General features: G+C 49.0%; 1 protein-coding gene across 11 annotated transcripts in view; it reads right to left on the bottom strand.

Annotated features, from left to right (window-relative positions):
- EP400 (E1A binding protein p400) overlaps positions 1 to 19860 on the bottom strand; it is a 112120-nt gene that overhangs the window by 50612 nt on the left and 41648 nt on the right. For all 11 annotated transcript variants that reach the window (XM_069557427.1, XM_069557426.1, XM_069557423.1 and 8 more), the window contains 16 exons: positions 19315 to 19700; positions 17046 to 17342; positions 16379 to 16564; positions 15121 to 15261; positions 14150 to 14228; positions 13422 to 13471; positions 12946 to 13003; positions 12043 to 12132; positions 7371 to 7478; positions 6244 to 6434; positions 5819 to 5996; positions 2795 to 2931; positions 1604 to 1773; positions 1141 to 1315; positions 922 to 1058; positions 188 to 374 (listed from right to left, as the gene is read on the bottom strand). In XM_069557427.1, coding sequence (XP_069413528.1) covers positions 188 to 374; positions 922 to 1058; positions 1141 to 1315; positions 1604 to 1773; positions 2795 to 2931; positions 5819 to 5996; positions 6244 to 6434; positions 7371 to 7478; positions 12043 to 12132; positions 12946 to 13003; positions 13422 to 13471; positions 14150 to 14228; positions 15121 to 15261; positions 16379 to 16564; positions 17046 to 17342; positions 19315 to 19700 — 2570 coding nt within the window. The remainder of the gene's footprint in view (positions 1 to 187; positions 375 to 921; positions 1059 to 1140; positions 1316 to 1603; positions 1774 to 2794; positions 2932 to 5818; positions 5997 to 6243; positions 6435 to 7370; positions 7479 to 12042; positions 12133 to 12945; positions 13004 to 13421; positions 13472 to 14149; positions 14229 to 15120; positions 15262 to 16378; positions 16565 to 17045; positions 17343 to 19314; positions 19701 to 19860) is intronic.

The following is a 19860-nucleotide window of genomic DNA, read 5'->3' on the forward strand; positions in this document are numbered from 1 at the left end:
CGTGGGCTCGCCCCTCGGGTCCATTCCAAAGCAGGTTCTGGGTCCAGGGCAAGGCCCATCACAAACGTCCCTTGATGTTGCCCAGCATCCGGCAACGCAGAACACAGGACACAAGTTAGTGGACACTGATGTCCAGAAGCTCCTGGAACAGAGCTCAGTGAAGACCCCTCTGGCACCCTCTCTGTACCTTCCAGAAGTCTCTGTCGAGCGCCTTCAGGACGAGCGAGGCGGAGCGGTACTGCAGCGGCCCTGCAGTGTAGGAGGACTCCGGGAGCCGCGGTGCCACCAGCCCAGGGTGGTTGCAGATCCGCTGCAGCCTCAGGAGGATGCTCAGCACGTCCACAAAGTGCCCGCTCTTCAGCGCTTCCTGGGTCCTGCGCACATGCGGGAAGAGATAGGAGTGTTGCCAGGGGTGCGAGCACATGCCAGCCGGGCTTCTCCCCCGTCTGCTGTCCCCACTCTTATGAACGCACGGCTGGTGCATCCCCTTGACCTGGTGAGTAAATCTGCCACATGCCAACCCACCTCCATGAGGTTGTGGTTCTGAGACTGGCTCATTGCCCCATGAGAGAGGACAGGAGGCCAGAGAGCCAGGGCATGGGTTAGACGTGGGGGCATTCTCCATGGCATGCCCCCAAAGAGCAACAGGGCAGGCGTCCCGAAGAGCTCAGGGGTCTGTCTGGGTCGGGGAAGGAATACCCTGACTCCACACGAGTCTTCTCACACTGGAGCAATGCTGCGCTCCTCCTGGGCCGGCTATGAGCAGAGCCTCTGACGGGACCAGGGAGGAGACAGGACTGTTGCGTCTGAGAGGACCGGGGCCTCCAGCTCCAGGCACCCACCTCCCGAAAAGGAGCCTTCTGAGAGACCAGAGGGGGCCCTGCTCCATGCGGGAGAGAGGGTGGTGGGGCGTGCACTCACCCCGGCTGCAGGATGACATCCTCGTACAAGGCCTTCTGTCGATTGGAGAGGCGGCACTTGAGGACATGCTCGTATTTCTTCGTCAGCTGCTTCTCTACGTCTCTCTTAGTTCTCCGCAAAATGAAGGGCTGTGTCACCTGAAAAGAAAGAGCTCTTCATTGTTTCCTTTCCAAAAACGGTGTCACAGGCACACTATGTCGGGGGCCCGCAGGCGCGTACCCGGTGCAGCCGGATGACCACTTTGTGGTAGTAGTCCTGGTTCTCCTCGTTGGGGGCCTTCAGGGGGAAGTGCAGGTAGGGCCTGGAGATGCCGGGGATGAGGAAGTGCACCATGGTCCACAACTCCAGGAAGGTGTTGTGCAGGGGCGCATCGATGAGGAGCAGGCGCTGCTGGCTGCGTACAGGCAGAGAGACGACTCAGGCTGGGCACAGAATTGCTCTCTCTGACAATGCTCAAGGAGAGGGACAGTGACCCTGTGGAGCCCGCACACACAAATTAAGTCAATGAACTGAATTAGGCAAGAGCCTTGGGTCTCCTCAGTCCTCAAGGGCTGGGACAGAGGTGAGGGGGAGTCTTTGCAGCTGAAAGGCCATGTGGGGGTCTGCAATTCCCTACGGTTCCTCCAAAGAACTTTTACATCAGCAACACAGAGCACAGGGCACGTGGCAGGGGCAGTCAGACCTCTGCAGGGTGAACACGGCCTCCCAGTGCCTCTCGGTCATGCCCTTCACGCGCTGCATCTCATCGATGACCAGGTACTTCCAGCGCACCCGTGTGAAGGACGCGAAGCCCTTGAAGAACTGCTTGTAGGATGTGATGCAGATGTTGAAGCTGTTGGGCTCCGTCCACTCCTGCAGTACACAAGCCAGGCCTCACCACCTCCTCGGGCGCAAGCTGCCTGGAGGAGTCACCACCCACTTACCCTGTCCCCATCACCGTCACTCCACTCTTTTTTCTTAATAATTTGCTGCCACCACATAGAAAATGGCTGTTTATATTTTTAGGATCTTTTTTCTCTAGGAGGCTAAAGCCCTCATGTGGACAAATTATGAAACTGCTTTGGGGGCATTAACAATTGCTTTTGGAAAATATATTAGCATGCAGTGTCCTGAAGTGGGGCTTGTTTTCATGGTATATAATCTTAATAAGGGAAACATATATTCAGAAGCTGACAGGAAACATGAATAGCTATGTTGCAACTGATTACACTTAAGGTTTTAAAGAGCAATAACCAGAGATCGTAAAAATTAAAAAGAAAAAGCCAAGAAGAGACACCTCAGAGAAGACACACGTTTTTAGTAACTACTACTCAACACAGTAGAGTTTAACTATAAGCCAAATTTTTCTCTTCAATGAATAACTGTGATCTGGAACATTTACTTAGAATCTAGTACTAGGACCTACTGGGCAGAAAATAGATACAAGTCCAAATCTGTTTCAGAAGCTCTTCGGTTTGTCACAAATACTCCTTATAAATACATCCATGGGAATTATTTATGGATTTATAATACAGAACCCAGGATGCATCACAATTTCTCATTTCTGCCTGTGATAACCAACATATCTATGGTTTAAAAGGACGGCAGCCCCTCCAGAGACCACCTGGGCTCTGCAGGGGGCCGGGGGGGGGGGTCCCTTCACTTCTGGGAAGTGAGCATGAACCCTGCAGGGAACCCATGCAGGCCAGTTTACTGAGTATGGTCTGTTGCTTCCAGGGGCTCCAAGTCCAGACAACTACAAGGTCTGGGGTCTCACAAATGAGTGATTTACAATAATTACACTAACAAGCATATGCTAATACTTTGAAGTTTGCTTCTATAGAAATTAAGATACTTTTCTGTTTCATTCTTTTTCATGTTTAAAATAACATACCTGTCTCTTTGCCTTGAGTTCTCTATGGCTGCCAACATACAAGAGCGTTTTGAGCCCCGGACACCAACGCTTCAACTCGAGCTCCCACTTGAGTATGTTGCAGCTCCTTACCACAACAAGGTGAGGGCCCCAGTTGCCTACAAAGGAGACAGAAGTTTCCTCTGTAACAAAAGCTGTGTGTCCAGTCCAGGCGCCCCGCACTGTGCCTGGTGAGCAGGTGTGCAGGGGAGTCCAGGCACGACTAGAGCAGGCATCACTGGGGCCGGAGGGCTGTCCTCCGTCCTTCCTACAGAGCAGGACAACATGCTGCGTCTCCACTCCCAGAACCGCCACAGGGCACACTCCACAGAGGTGCTGAACAAGTAAGTGCCCGGTAAAACGAGAATTTATTCAAAACCATGGACCACTAACGTAAGGAGCGGGAGGAACCCGCATCTACACAAAACGATGCTCAGAAAGGAAGAAACCTCAGGCAAGAGCCCTGAGCCCAGCACTCGCCAAGCCCCCCTACCCAGCATGGCCCGCTGTCACCCCCACACTATGGGCGGTGGTCCAACACTCATGCTCATGATGGTTGCCAACTGCTAATCAGAACACACCCAAACTATCCCAACCCATCCCAAACCACACAGTTTCAATCTCATTCTCCAGAAAAGTAAGGTTGTTTAAATTACTAGAGTAATACATACATAAATTTCAACTCCTGTGCTATAAAATAAACCTAAACCAAGTTAAAAATCAGGAATGGCAGACTTGGAAAAAATATCTATAACACACACGTCTGTAGTCATAACAGCTCATATGTAAAGCGTTATACTGATCCTTTAAAAAGAATCATCCAAATGGAAGAAAATATATGCACACAACATGACTGACAAAGGGTTAACATCCAAAACATATAAACAGTTCACAGAACTCAATACCAAGAAAACAAACACCTCAATCAAAAAATGCGCATAAGACCTAAACAGACATTCCTCTGAAAAAGACATACAGATAGCCAACAGAAACTTGAAATTATGCTCGGCACAGCTCACTAAAGAAGGTGGTGAGTTTATGAGCAATTTTAATTGTGTGAACTTATCAGAATCCCCACACTCAAACTCTCCTGGAGCTACCCCACTACTCTTGAGAAGTGGTGAACAGTTTTATGGTTACTCAATGATGAGCCCAAGGACACTGGGCCCCCTGGGGTGAGGGCAGACAGGGGAGCCACATCCAAGGTGAGCCATCCTCAGTCTGTCCCGTCCAGAAGTGGAGCAGGCAGCAGAGGTTCACCCACCCACCCTTCAGAGCCCACTAAGACCTGCCAAGCACCTGCCTCTCCTCCAACTTGTCAAGCTTCCCAGTAGCTGGACCTTCAGTCTGCTTCCAGCACCAAGGTGCCCGAGTGACTCCTCCGACACTGGCAGTAACACAAACCTCTAAGGAGGAAGACCAAGGCCCCACCCGGCCAGCAGATGGGCCTTCCTGGCTCTGTACGCTCTAGCCACCACACCAGCCTCGATACTGCCCTGTGGACCCATCAGCAACTCTTTCAGCCTCTGCACTCACCACCCCACCTCCCCAAGCCCTGCACTCAGGTGGCCACGGCATTCTCAGGCCTTTGCTCAAAGACCTTGCGAGGTACACGGTACACGATGCCAATAAGCTGCATCCATATTCACTGTGCCTGCCGCGGGCCTCCTGAGTCGGGGGCGCTTTGTTCGGTTCATAGCTGCACCCCCTGTGACTACAACAGTACCTGGAATGGGGTAGGTATTAGGTAAGCACCTACAGAATGAATAACTGAGTCACTTGTTTGTTCAATTAATGAAATAAAATCCCCTATTTTAGGAAGTATATGTTGCTTCCAATTTCATGCTATTATAAATATAGTAAGAAACATTTTTTTTCAACTAAACAAGACAGGAGACACGGTAGCTTCTCTATCTTGAGATAACTAAAACCAATTTTAAAGTACTACACTGAACACTTTGTGGTACTGGGTCAAAAACAAACATATTAACACAAGAAGAAAAGGTCACGAAGTTGATTCACTTGTATTAAACGTAAGCTTTCAAAACTAAGGGCAAGGCAGAGTTATTCACTGAGGACGCTAAGGTAACTGTGTCAGAATCCGGAGGGGCCACAAAGGAAGAAACTACTCCTGCGCTGAAGGAACCTCTATCCAGCAACTCAGGATGTCAACTCTTCCAGCTCAAGCAGTCCCGCCCTGCCTCTAAAGCGCCTGACACAGAGAAGGGTCCCTGGGAGTTGACTAAGTGCTGGAACATCCATGAGCTTCTGTTGCCCTCCATCACCCCACCCCAGGGGCCAGCAGACCCTTCCTTTGGGAGAGGAAGCCCACAAGCCCCCGTCCTGGTTAGAGACATGGGCACAGACTCATTTGTAGCCCCACGGGCACGGAGGGTGGTGAACAGTGCCAAGCTGAACTTCCGTATGAGTTCAAAGAGCCAAGGGCTGAGGAAGTGGACATTTAGGGTAGAGGGCACAGCCTCCTGTGAGGGCAGAGGACACCCGACCCTCTGTTGCTGTGCAGATGCCGAACCCTCACAGGGCTCCAGGCTACTCCCATGGAACCCTTCTGGGAAAGAAGCCCTGAGGGTGGCAGGATCCAGCAGAGAGACAGGAGGGCCGCTCCCCAACCAGCCCAGGGGCGGACTGCAGGGAGCGCCCAGCCGAAAGGATTCATGCCAACGAGAAGCAGCACAGAGGCCCTGCTGCCTGCTCTGCCATCCACACTGGTGGGCAGCAGAACCCTGGAAGTCACAAAGCCTCAGTCACAGCCGGCTGGATCCGATATTACATTAGACTTAGAGAACTTGTGAGTTACTTGATGTAGTCTCTACTGTGAATGAGAGTTTTGCTGGCTCCAGAGATGAGTGCCTCTAGGCCCTGTCCTGGAGCAGAAACAAAGGAACGGAGAAAAAAGGCCTCCCCACCCCCACCCTCAAGCTAGATGTCCCACTCACGCTTCAGTCTCAGCAAACACAGACCATTTAAACAATGACAGGCTCTTACCTTCATTACAGGCTAGGTGAGCAAAGAAGGCAATGATCTGCACTGTTTTCCCAAGCCCAGCTTCATCTGCCAATATGCCATTGAGGTTCTTGCGGTAGAGCTTGGCCAGCCAGTCCAGGCCGATCTTCTGGTAATCCCTGAGGGCACCGTACAGCAGGGCCGGGGCATTCAACTTCACCTGCGGGGCAGACAGGCCAACACACACCTCTCAGGAGGACCACTACAATTCTTTCTCCAAAGTGAAGTCAGAGCAGTCACAGGATAAGCCTACTGGAAGGCCACAAAGGTGATTCATAGATAACAGAAAAGGAAAGATCAGTCATTGTTTTTCCCGACAACTTTTGCCGCTGGGATAAAGAGCTGGTTTAGAAGGAGGAACCTTCCCCTCACAGGGATACCATCCCTCACGAAGGGCGCAGCCTCACCGCGGTGCTGATCCGAGCACTGCCCTTGGGCAGGATGGCTTCAGCCACAGCGGTCACTTCTGCGATGTCCCTGGTATGAGGTTTCCCGACAATCACTCTCTCTGCAGCTTTAAACTGGTCCATGATGAAGAGCGAGTCGATGAGAACCACGTCCTTCCGGCTCTCGCGGTCCCCTGGGCAGTCTTCCATGTCTGTGATCAACGGGAAAATGGGATTTGTGGGGTCAGAGATGCTGTGATAGTATTACGAGCCCACTTAGCATGAAAAGAAAAAAATAAAAAAGCATGAAAAGAGAAGGAAAAGAAGAAAAAAGAGGAGAAAAAGGAGTCGACAGAACCCAAATACTTCAAATACAGAAAGAAGCAGCAAGTTTGTTTTCAATCCACTTTATACAGCTAACACTGCTCTCTAGACAAACAGGTACAAACTCTTACAGAGTCTGGAGGAGCACTCTGGAAGGCCTCTGGGTGCAGCTGGAAAACGTCGGCACAGTGTTAGCGCTAGTGCCACTCACAGACTCACGGCCTCTGAGGGCTCAGTGGCCACCCCTCTGCTGTCAGGAAAGGAAGGCTCAGAAGCAGCTGAGTCGGGGCAAGGGGCCAGCAGCCCCTCCTGAAGTCCGGCTGCAGCGAGGGGTCCAGAAGGCCCTTGTATCCCTCAGAATTCTTCTGGGCCCCTCCCTTGCCCACCACCTCCCACAGCCAGCCAAGTCTACCAACCAGAACAGGAGGGGTGAAAACAAGAAGTAGACTCTATGGGGCATAGTCTGTGAACCTGCTTGGAACATTCAATAAAAGTCAGGTAAAGCCCTTAAAATTTGGTGTGCTAAATTAAACAAGCATAGCACAGCCTGGATAAACATGATAAAATCTAGGTGACATACAATCTGGAGAAGACTGTTTCTACACTGTTCACAACTTGATCAAATGTTCTGACAACTATGCCAAATTGACCAATTTAATAACACTATTAATGTAAACTTTATATTAAATATATTTCAACTTTTTCTTTCATTAGACTGAAAAAAGTAAAGGTAATTCTTAAACTCTATTTTAAGTGTCCTCCTTCTGTTTGATATTTTGGCTTTTGTTTTCAACACTGAATTCTTCAAAGATGTCAAGACAGACCTTCTTCTTCACTTGTCTCCTCACTGTCAGGTTTAGGTTGGGGCCACTGGAAATTTGGCAGAAAGGCACCTTCATACAACTTCATCAAATCGATCAATGGCAATTCAGCTGGAAAGGATTGCAGGAAGAAAGATTATTTTACACAAACAGTGTCAGCTGGGAAGAAAAGCCCTTTGGGAGAAGGGCCCTTTCACACACAGTTGACCTTGAACAATTCAGGGGTTGGGGTGCTGACTCTGCAGAGGAAAATATAACTTCCAGCCCTCCTTGTAAGAGGTTTCTTCACACCTGACCAACCATGGATCACAGAGCATTGTAGTCTTTACTACTGGAAAAAAAAAATCCACGTGTAAGTGGATCCATGCAATTCACAACTGTGTTGCTCAAGGCTCAACTGTATATTCCTTTTCCTGGCTTTAAAATAATTCCTTGGGAAAAGTATTTTCTAAAAGCACATTTATTTTAAAAAAGCTAATAATGATTGCCCATTACTGATACAAAGTATAAGACATTTTCTTTATAAAGTAAGGTAAGGATCTTTGAAATGAGAAACTCAACTTTTATTCATAAAAGAATACTCCTAAAATAACCCAAATACAACCTAATAAATGTACATACAACTTACAGATTAATAAATGAAAATATAAAAATACTACTAATGGAAATAATTGGTGGAGATGACACATAAAAATACAAAACATCAAATAAAAATCACGAGTAAAAAATGTTCAAAAAGGATGACTAAAGATTATTAGCAAAAAAAAAAAAAAAGATTATTAGCCTTTTTGTATAAAGAGCTCACCCTAATTGATCAAATAACACAGCAAACTAAAGCCCCAGCCATAGTGGGCAAGGGATATGGAGCTGTCACACACAAAAAATACTATAAAGGGCTCATGAAGTATTTAATTGAGCCTCTCCAGAAACCAGTGCACAACTGGTCCTCCATCACACCAGCAAACATCTTAAAAAGTGTAATTCTGGACCAACATACTGAGTCAAATACTCTCAACACTGCAGGTGGTGGTATAAACAGGCTTATTTTTCTGGTAACCAGTATGAAAAGCTGAAGGGCTTTAAATGTCATGCCCTCTAACGTCATTATTTCCCACTTCCATGGGTCTGTCTGGGGAAGTAACTGGAAACCAGGACTTCGGGTTCATGTTCAAACACAGTTCCACATGGTGTTATGTATAAAACAAGGCAAAGAACACGGTGAGCTAGGTATCTGTGACACAGGAGCTTTTCTGCATATTTACTGTATGTCAATAAAATTGGTAGTCAAAGTAAGAAATGCCACAGAGAAGTACCCCAAAAGAGCAGTAGGAAAGGCACTATCTGTTTAAGACATAATATTCTAGTGACAGATTTGCTCACAATTTAAACTATTCATCACATGGGGCTGACAGGTAGATATGTGATAAAGCCAAGCAGAAGAAATTATGGAAGAGAGGTGGTAGGTACATGGGTGTTCACAATAAGGTTCTTCACTTCTTTGGTTTGTCTGAATGTTTTCATAACAAAATACAGGGAAATGTGCATATACATCATATAATGGCTATCAAAGCAGGAACAAAAAAGAGGAGAAACAACTGAAAAACTACTTCACCAATTAGATAATTTAGTAAGGTGTCTTGGAACAAACTTAATTCATGGAATCAACAGCTTTCACATACAAAAACTAGGCTGAAGATATAATGGAAGAAAAAAATCCTACTCAGAAAGTATTTCTATACTTCTTTTGATAGAAAGTATTTTAAATACTTAGAATTAAAGTTTAAAAAAATTCACATCTACATAAAGAAAGTGCTGAAAGTTTTGTGAAGGGCGTGAGAGGAGACTCAACCAGGAAGAGGCACCCTGTGAATGGATGAAGACGCGCCCCCAGTGACATCGTTCATGGCACTCACAGGCTGGTCAGCTTCCCCAGTGGGCAGGGCTAACCAAGGTGACCACCAGATGGCTTGAAATGACAGTGAGTACCTTACAAGGCTCCACTGTAAGAGATGCAGACGCTCATGGACCACCTCCTCTGGGGAGACCAGCCTCCATGCCACCCTGTTCTGGGGACGCTCGAACAAAACCCCAGAGAAGTCCCAACGTGAGGGGACTGGGGCTCACCTGCCAATAGCCAGCCAGCTAGTTGTGAGTGGCCGGAGGGGCAGGGCACGGACCGGAAGCTGGGCCTGCTGATGGCCGCATCTCCGCAGGACCCAAGCCAGAAGCACCCAGCTGGGCTGCTCCCAATTCCTGCACTACAGGAAGTGGTGGAAGAGCTAAAGCTCCAAGTTAACACAGACTCTACCAAGTCAGGGATGCACACGAGAATGAGAAAGAATGAGAAAGGCCTATAAGAACATAAGACAAGGTGAAGCTCAAAGACTAAGAGGCGAAACAGAACACTGAATTTGAACCAGTCATGACCAACCACCAGTTACTGTCTTTCCAGGTGAAAATGCCCCTCTCAAGTCAAGAACAAGTCAAAGGCCAGGGAATTCCCTGGTGGCCCAGTGGTCAGAACTCCACGCTTTCATTGCTAAGGGCCAGGGTTCAACCTCCAGTCAGGAAACCAAGACCCCACAAGTTGTGTAGTACAGCCAAAAACAACAAAAACAAGCCAAAGGTGTCCATCATCAACACTTTTGTTGCTATACTTTATTGCAAGAATGGTAATAAAAGGATCAAGATTATAAAGAAAGAATATTATTCTTTGGGGATGAAGAGGTTGTATAAATACAAGCAACATGAGAATTCAGCAGTGTTGCTGGATTTAAGATCAACAAATAAAATTCAACTTCATTTCTATATACCAGCAAAAAAATTAAAATGTAATCTTAAAAATACACCATTTTTTACAGCTTTAAAAAATATATTGCACCTAGAACTAAATCTAACAAAAATATACAACCAGAAAACATTAGTGGAAGCTATTTAAAGAGACCTACGTAAATGGAGAGACTATTTTGATCACAGTTTTAAAAAACTCTTCATAGAGACATGGTTCTCACCAAACACCCACTAACTCAACTACATTTACATCAAAATCCTCAATTGGTTCTCTGAAACTTGATAAGCTGATTCTGAATCATACTGAAATAAACCCCAAATAGTCAAGGCTCTCCTCAAAGAAGAATGAGGCAGAAGGCCTGACCTAGCTGGACCTCAAGAATTATTATAGGGCTTCTCTGGTGGCACAATGAATAAAAATCTGCCTGCCAAGGCAGGGGGCATGGGCCAGGAAGATTCCAAATACTGCAGAGCAGCTAAGCCCCTGGGCCACAACTACTGGACCTGAGCACTGGAGCCCCTGCTCTGCAACAAGAGTAGCCACTGCAGTGAGAAGCCTGCACACCACACAGGGCAGCCCCTGCTCGCTGCAACTTGAGAAAGTCTGCGCGGTGATGAAGACACAGTGCAAATAAAAATAATAAAAAGGTAATTTTTAAAAATAGTATTATATAAAAAAAGAATTACTATAAAGCTAGAACAATCAACAGAGTGTAGTACTGGTATAAACAGACCGATAAAACAATAAAGTCGCCAGAAAGAACTGTGCGTATCAGAAAACATAATATTTGAGTTGACACTGGGCATCACTGAGGAAGGATGGCTGTTTCAAGTGGCATTGGGACAATCTGTAATCCATTTGGCAGGGTGGGGTGGGGAGAGAAACTGCACTCTTATTTCACACTAGAGACAAAATCAATTTGTGGTGAATGAAAAGACATCAATATGAGAGCAAAAAAATGTTAGACAATATGGAAAGACATCCTTTTGATCTTGAGATTAAAAAAGTTTTTTTAATCAACACTGACAAACTCAACTGCACTAAGATTAAGAACATTCATTTCTCAAAAGGCATCATAAAGAGAATGAAGACCCACCCCAAACCAACTGGAAAAAGGTCACTATGACAAACATCACTGACAAGGTAATATGCCCAGAATATGTGAAGAATAGCCACTGTCAGTACAGGAAAGAAAATGCAAAACCAAGCAGGTAAAGACAGTGGTAAGAAGACACTGCACTTCGTGGGTAATGCTCCCCCACCACAGGCTGACAAGAACAGGTGCTCCTGAGATGTGGGGCCTGAGACAACCGCTCTAACTCTGATGGGGCACCACCTCATGTGTGCATGCCTCACAAGCCGACCGCTCTACTCCAAGCAGACGCTCCTGCCCGTGCACACAGGAAACACTAGAGTGACGCACACAGCACCGTCTATCAGGACAAATGCAGGGGAACCACCAACATCCCCACCAACAGTACAACCGACAACCCACGGCACAGGCATGCACACAACGCCTCAGCAGTGGGAATTAATGAATTTATAGCAACACAGGACCACAGGGGACAAAAATCAGGAACAGAATTGAAAAAAGCAAAGCTTCCAGAGTGGTTCTATTTATACAAAGTTTCAACATACATGCAAAGCTGTAGGTAGTTTAGGATTTACGTGCCTGGAAGGGGAAAAATGGAGCCAAAAAAATGATAAAGGCAAGTTTCAGGCTGGCAGTCACCCCTGGGAAAAGGTTACCCCATACTCTACCCAACCCTGGCAGTGCAGTTGGCTACAATGAAGGCACTATATTTGGGCTTTTACACCTTATTAAACGTTTATAATGTCTTAAATGCTCAATAAAGCACTTTCAATAAGCTGCTCAGAGCCTACCTTCTTTGGCTAGATTAGACAGCTCTGTTTGGTGATCCACGACCCCTTCATTCGCTTCTTCCTCCTCAATCGTCTCCTCTTCATCTTCCACTGAAATGTCATCACCAAATGTCAGAGAGAGAGACTCCACGTCAGCTTCTCTTCAGCTATCCATGAAACACTACAAGGCTCCAGAACTGTTTCACACAGCCATTACAGAAGTTAAAACTAAGTCCTAATTTCTCAGGCTGAATCTGGAAATGACAGTATATATTGAGTGAGCAAAAAACCAGGGACCATGCTTTATACTTTCTCTCCCATTTCAGGGTGTGAAATAGAGCCTGGTTTTTCACCACATGACAGACCTATTCAGGCCAAAATAGGAAGCGATGTGGAACTTCTTGTCCACCTGCAGAGCCCACTACAGAAAAACCCACAAGTGCTTTACATGGCATCACTGCAAATTCACCATCGCCATTTTGGAGGCTCCAGCTGAAAATTCCTGGAGCTCAGCTCCTGTCCTGCACCCCTGCCCCCGAATCCTGGTGGAGAAAAGGCCACCAGCACCCACAGCGGAACTCCACCCACCCTCAGGTCACCGCTCCATCTGAACTGAGCCTTCACGACAGCAGGCCTTCCTTCCCGCTAACTCCTCAACACTAACCACCTCTCCTCCCTACAAACAAAAAGCATGCATCACACACCATCCGACACACTCCCTCCTTCACAATCCAGCTCTTCACTTCTTCATTGCAAAATCCCCACCATCCACCCAGGCACCTGGCCCCCAACAGCACAAGCCACTGAACCACTAACTCTTCCAGGCAGGGCCATACTCGACACCTTGGGGGCACTGAGCAAGTTCTCTAGCTGCACTGTCAGAGAGCCCTGCCGACAGCCAAGAGCACCGGGAAGGGGACAGACCTTCGTCATCGGTTAAAGACATGCTCGCTTTTCTTTTTCTTCCAGATATTCCCGAATCCTGAAACGCAGAATAAAAATCGTTAAGCGTGCGATCTGAAAACAGAATGAGAAACCAAAGCAGAAATGTCTATTCAACATGCACTTAGAAGAGGAGGGAGAGGCCATGACAGGTGTGTCCACACCAGACACAGGAAAGGTGCGGAGGAGGCAGAGGAGGAGGGAGACTAAGGAGGAGGTGTGTCTACACCTGCTGTGTTCAGCTGTGTCTCCCCAAACCACCAAAGTAACACCCAGATGAGCCTAAAGCTATGAAGAACTCGCTTTATGCCCAGGGGAGGCTGATTTCATAACAAAAGAGAACATTACTCATGTCTACAAGTTTCTCCAGACACAAGTAACTCCACTTTGTCAGGCACTGTATTTCACTCACACCACTTCCGTCCTCTCACTCAGTGACACAACAGTCCCGAACTTACCAGAAAGTTTTCCGGTAGTACATCAAGTCCCTTAGGTCTCAACTCTTTTCCTAAAGAGACAGGTAACATGATTCGTTTTCACTAGGGCTGTGAAGGAGGTGACGTTCCTCACACAACCAAGGGCACCTCTGCTGCGCTCCCTCCACGAAGGAGAGGGTAGCAAGGGCGAGGCCCACCTCCCCTCCAGGAACAAAGGGCGGCACAGCACCAGCCCCACCTCCACACACGCTCTTGGCTTTCAGCACCAATGCTTCTGCAGACACCCAGTCTCCCTCTGGCAAAGTTTCTACTTCATGATTTGTATGATCTTAGAGATCCACGCCTTTCAGCAGGGACCACCTCTTCACCTCAGTTTCTTCATCAATAAAAGAGAGAATCTATCCCCTCCCCCAGTGAAGGCTACCTCCTGGGTGGCCAGTGACCAGGCAGCTACTATGAAGCAAGATGGGAGCAGTGAGACAGCTAGAGAGATGGGGGCCCCAGGGGTCGAAGCCAGGGGAGTTCATCTCACTGTCCCCAGTTCTGAGAGCCTGCCGAAGCTGACCTCCCTGTGGGCACGGACTCACACTAGCAAATCTCAAAAGAACTGAAATGCCAGGACCAGGCTGCTAAAGAAAGGTCTCCCTGGGCAGGCTCCACAGAGGGCCACAATGTCACAGGGAGACAATGAGCAGAGTCCAAGCAGACACAACCCGCAAAAGGGAAGACTTTTTAAAAAGTAATCATACCTTTCCGGGAAACTTTCTGTAAATTTAAAGCCTTTTTCCTTTTTTCTTCTAATTCTACTTGTAGTTTTATTTCCACGACCTAAATGCAAAGTTAAATAAATAAGCATGCTATTAAGGATGTAAATTATAAAAGTTCCATATATGAAAACATTAAAATTTGTAGACCAAAAGCCCAGCTGTCCAACCTCACTTCAGATTACAGCTGATGTTTGAACAACATGGGTTTGAGCTGTACAGGTCACTGGTGCACACTGATGTTCTCCAGGGGTAAAGCCTACACAACTACACACTTGATAGCTGGCTGAACATGACAACCGCACACTTGGCGGCTGGCTGAACGTGACAACCGCACACTCGGTGGCTGGCTGAACGTGACAACCGTACACTCGGCTGCTGGCTGAACGTGACAACCACACACTCGGCGGCTGGCTGAATGAGCAGCCATGGACCCGTGGACACAGAGGGCAGATGATGAGTTGTATGCAGATTCTCAACTGCACCTGGAGTTGGTGGCCTCACCCCCATGCTGTTCAAAGAGAAATGTTCAATTTGGTACTCTTTCATTACAGTGTATCAGCTGCACCCTGCCCAAATTCTGTCAGAGGGTAAGATGAAAACTGTTTGTTACAGAAAGGAAGACAGAAGAGCCATTCTCAAAGTATGAGTGACCTGCAACAGAGGTCTGTCTGAAGAGCCCCTCATGGAGGCTCACAGACATCACAGAATGTGCAGATGGTGGCCAATGGGGATGTTGATGCACAAAGAGAAACAGAGAGGTAGAACCAGGTATCTTAATAAGCCAACAGTACAGAGGTGCCACAGCAGTGCAGGGACCTCGCCTTTCTAAATGACACTTGGGGCTCTACCTGTGGGATTTCTCCAGCACAGAGTCATGCATGGTTCAGAAGCCTGCATTGTCAACTCTGACACAGTCTATGATTCCAGGACCCCATCAAAATTTCAGAATTTACCTGTTCAATATTTGACCAAAAGTACTCTATTTCTCTAGCAGTTGATGCAGCTATTCGCCTCAATCGGTTCTGTTCTTCTTTCTTCCCCCTTTCCTCCCGAAGCTTCTTCTCTTCATGATGACGAGCTACAGTTCTGACAAGCTAGTAAACAGAAGTTCAAGAATTATATGTTGTGCCCTGTGTCATGCCATCAGAAAAAAAGATATGCTACATTTTCTTAAAATCTTCTCAGCGCATAACTGCATGTTATTCACAGAGAGACACACCCTCACATGCATGCACAGCAGAGGAGAAACGCTGACTCCAGCAAAAACTACTGCCAATGTGCTGCTTGACTTTCCTACAAGTGTTATTATACCAAGTACACATATTTTTCTCTAAAATGGAGTGTGATACTGTTATTTTCTGAAATACCAAAGAACCTGATTTAAGACCCTTTAGATTCACACCCTGCAGTTATCCTCACGGACTCAGCTTCTCTCTACCGAAACTATGAGGAGAAAGCAAGGGTAAGAATTCAGAGGAGGGACGTGGACAGTCTGGCACATAAGACCAATCTCAGTCCTGAAAGTATACGAAATATGAATCTAATCCAGAGGAAGAGACACACAGCAGTGGAGGGAGAAGTACCTGGCCTGGAGCTACACACAGGCACACAAGGACAGCTGCTCTGTGCTCTGGGACCTAAGAGCCCTAGAAATCTGCCACCTTCCACACTGCAAGCATCAGCAGTAACACCTCCCAGAGGTTCTCCCCCAGGCTGGGTGCCTGCTTTGGGAACAGAGAGAGGGAAATGAAGTCTGAGGCAGAAATGGAGAGAAGCTGGACAGGAAGACTAGGCAGCACGGAGCAGAGAGCCTGCCAGCAGCCCTAAGGCCAGGCACAAGTGCCTGAGCTGCCCTCCAGCCAGCTGGCCTTTTCCCCCCCCTACTCTCAAGCCTGGATCTGGGGAGCTGAAGGCACCCTCATGCCAACTGTCAGGTGAAACTGGCCAGAAAAGAAACTAAATGCCAGGACAGAACTGCAGCAGAGGAGCCGGGTCTGTTCCCAGCAGCCCATGCTGGAGCCCTGAGGACAATCCTCAGAAAGGAATGACAGAGCAGTTTCTCTCTCAACAACAGGATATTCTTTATCCACATTATGAGTCAAGAAACCCTTTAGAGACTGGGGCTGAGAGACCTGCCATGTACAGCACGTTCCATCCATAACACCTCCCAAGGCTGCCTGAGAACTGTTATTGCCTGTGTCCCAAATCTACCTTCTTAGCAGCGGCCACCTTCCACCTCCTCTCCTGGGCGAAGTCCGTGGCCATCCACTGCATCTCCTCCAGCAGGTAGTCCCAGTGCGACTTGGGCCGCGGGGCCTCCTGAAGTTTGGGCAGCCGTCGGAGGGACCACAGGCCTTCCTTCCTTAAATCTGCTATGCGCTGATGGATCTGGTTTTCCTGCAAGGAGCATCCAGCACACAGTTTAGGTGTGTGCCACTAATTCACACTGAATCTACAATCCAGCCCCATCCCACACACATGGGGCAACGCACCCAGACCAGCACTCACGGCAGAGCACTTACACATAACTGCTCAGTCACCCAACAAACAGTAAGCACCAACTAAGTGCAGGCCGCAACCTGCACTGGCCTGGGCAACCTCCAGCTGGCTCTGAGCTCTCAGTCAGCACCCCACGTCTTGCCCACTCCCCACACCCAAACTGTTGACACCAACACAGAAAAGACCTTCTCCACACCAGTCTACCTGCAGCAGGACAGGGCCCACTATGCAGTTGTTATCTTGGTCTCTCCTGATCACATACCTCAGTCAGTCATCCTGACCATCAGGGGCTTCGTTTTAAACTACTGCCCCCTTAGAAAGTAAAATCAAATGCATTCTACCAGCTGGGCTCCACACTACAATCCTTCCAGGCACTTACCAAGGCTATTTGTTCTGCCAGCTTATCCTGAGAACTGTCCTGGGGTGGGGCAGCATTCTGAGCTGGGCTCTGTGGTTTCGGGGGTGCCGACACAGCTGCCCCCGGAGCGCGGGAGGTGACAGGAGACAGTGACTTGTTGGTTGCCAAGGAGGGTCTATTCACTGGGGAGGCGCGTGCAGGTGAAGGTCCCAGGCCTGAGCCGCTGGCGGGGGCAACAGTCGAGGTAGTAGAGGTGGAGGGCGGGGGCCGCAGGCAGGACTGCGTGGGGTCCACGGGCAGTCTGGTCGGTGCCACCGTCTAGCAGGGGAAACAGGGCTCAGTACTGCACTCAGAACCCACAGGCCAGCAGAGAGGCACACACCAACGTCCCCTCTCCCCAGCCACGCAAACCAATCATGAGGCTCATCCACAGACCACAGTAACAGGCAAACTGAACCATGTCCACAGAAAAGAAGTCCTGTTTGTCCACAAAACCACATTAAGGGCTCACTGTAAACTGCTTTCACATAATGTCTTATGTAAGTTGTTTTTGTTTTTTTGCTTTCTCCAGGTTTTACTGCTTTTTTCATAATTGTATGTAGTTCTCCTTAATTGAAAAATACCAAATTCTGAAGGGCAAATACAAATTCTGTGTGACCCTCTTGTGGTAGGCAAGCCGTAAGGTTAGGGGCCCTCCTCAATCCTGGCCTGAGAGCCAAGCTTGTAAAGCTGAGAACTCACCTCCCTCCCTGGACTGAAGGAGAAGTTAATTTCACACTGGAACTCTGTTGGGAGGAAGCGGGGGTGCAGAGAGCAGGGAAGGCAAGTTACTGCCCCCACTAAGAGGGCTGGGAACAGAGAGGCGCAAACACAGCACATTTATAACCTGCAGTGTGAAGAAGACACCACAGCCAAGGACGGGCCTCTCACAACCTGCAGCCTCTCTCTGCACATCTATGGAAATGTCCTCCACCTCAGTGGTCGGTACACCATGGCCAGCCACAGACTTTCGGAAAGTTCTACTGGCTGCAGCCACACATGTGTGGGCCCGGGGGCTGCTCTCACCTTCCAGGGCAGAGCTGAGTGGCCCAAGAGAAACCACACGGCCCACAAAGCCTGGAATACCGTTATGCTTCCTCTCTGTGGCCCTTCACAGAAGAAGTCTGTGGGTCCCTCCCAACCTGGAAGGAACAGAACTCCACGGCTTCTGTAAGGAACTACTCTAAAACCACATCCCACAGCACATGGGGTCAACCAGGGGAGGAAACAAACCCAAGAAAGACATCAGTGCTGCGCGAAGTTGGTACGGGACTCAACAACCGTGTCCAAAACTGAAAGACTCATCTCCATGAAAACCTCCAGCTTGCCCAGGGAAGAGGCTCAGCCACCCTGGTGGGAGAAGGGGGGCTCCTTCTCAAGGCACACAGAAGGCTCCGTAGTCAATGCCGGGAGCCAGTCACAGCCCCTGCAGCGCTGGCTGGCCACCCTGGTCACGTTATCCAGCCTCTCTGGCCTCAATCTTCTCATGGCTAATGAGGGCAATAATAAAGACTCCACCACAGCAGCTGCCCAGTGGAGGGAAGCAGGTGACGCCATTCTGCACCCCGCACCTGCAGGCAATGAGAGGCACCACCACCACATGGGAGAACAAGCTTCTCCAATCACCAGAACTCGAGCTCCAAATCCAGCGAGGGAGTCTCCTCATTAACCAGTTAGGGGCGGGGTGGTTTCCCTATGCGGCTGACCACATGCAGCTAAGATAAGCCTCTGAAAACACTCCCTCCTGCCCCTTCTGGGGCCCCAGGCCCACGCTTTTTGGCCTCACTGCTCGTCAGGGACCCCACACGGTTCACTGTACATATTTCACAAAGGCGTCTAGGTGAAGTAAATCAGTGGAGGAAATGTCTATCGAGCCTGCAAATCTATGCAGTGCCCACCACTTGTGGAACCAGCGTCCATGGGGAGGCACCTGGGGACAGAGCCTGGTGGATGGTCAGGAACTGCAACGACATATTGTGACCCGGCATATCAGGTCACAGAGCTGACCTGTACTCAGCTCTCGGTACTGAGAGCAGCAGTAAGAATTGTGTCATTTTCTGACATTTTAATAACAGTAACTAGGACTGCAGAACCAAACAAAATTATGTTGCAACTAGTGAATTAACTGCTCCACAGTGGAGAGTGAGCTGCTAGGAGAGAGTGAGTTATCCGGCCATGCACCGTCCCATCCAACAAACCACCTGTCTTTTCTTCCCCCTCTAACCTGAGGAACAACAAGGGCCCGCAGTACCTGTGGCTGGGCCGGGAGTGGAGGGGCCTGCATCTGCGCCTTCCCGGGCATTGGGATGTGGAGGGTGGGTGGCGTGGGCTGCGGGGGAGCTGTGGAGAGTTGACCGGGCGGGGGCGCGGGGACCGGAGCGTTGGGCGGCTGCGTCTTCATGGGGACTGGGAGCTGAGTCTGGGGCTCCGCCATCTGCGGCTGCGGGGGGAACTGCAGCGCGGGGGGCAGTGGTGTGGTGGGGAGGCCGGCCGGGGGCAGCCTGGTGGGCAGCTGCGGCGGAGGCGTGTGCAGGCTGGCGGCATTCTGCACCGGGGGCCCAGTAGAGGGGTCGTACTGCTGCTGGCTCTGCTTCTGGCCGGCGAGCTGAGCGGCCTGCGGGGCAGGAGGCATTCCTCCTGCAAGAAAGGGCAGACCCAGCAGCCCTGACTCCGGGGCTCAATTCCACCTCCCAGCGTTGTCACAGACCCTGCCCTGACAGCACCACACACTCAAAGGGGAAATGTAACTGGCGGGAAACCTGTGTGTATTAGGTCTAACGCGATAAATGAGCACACA

Source organism: Ovis canadensis, chromosome 17 (genome assembly GCF_042477335.2).
Source record: "Ovis canadensis isolate MfBH-ARS-UI-01 breed Bighorn chromosome 17, ARS-UI_OviCan_v2, whole genome shotgun sequence".
Taxonomy (NCBI): Eukaryota; Metazoa; Chordata; class Mammalia; order Artiodactyla; family Bovidae; genus Ovis; species Ovis canadensis.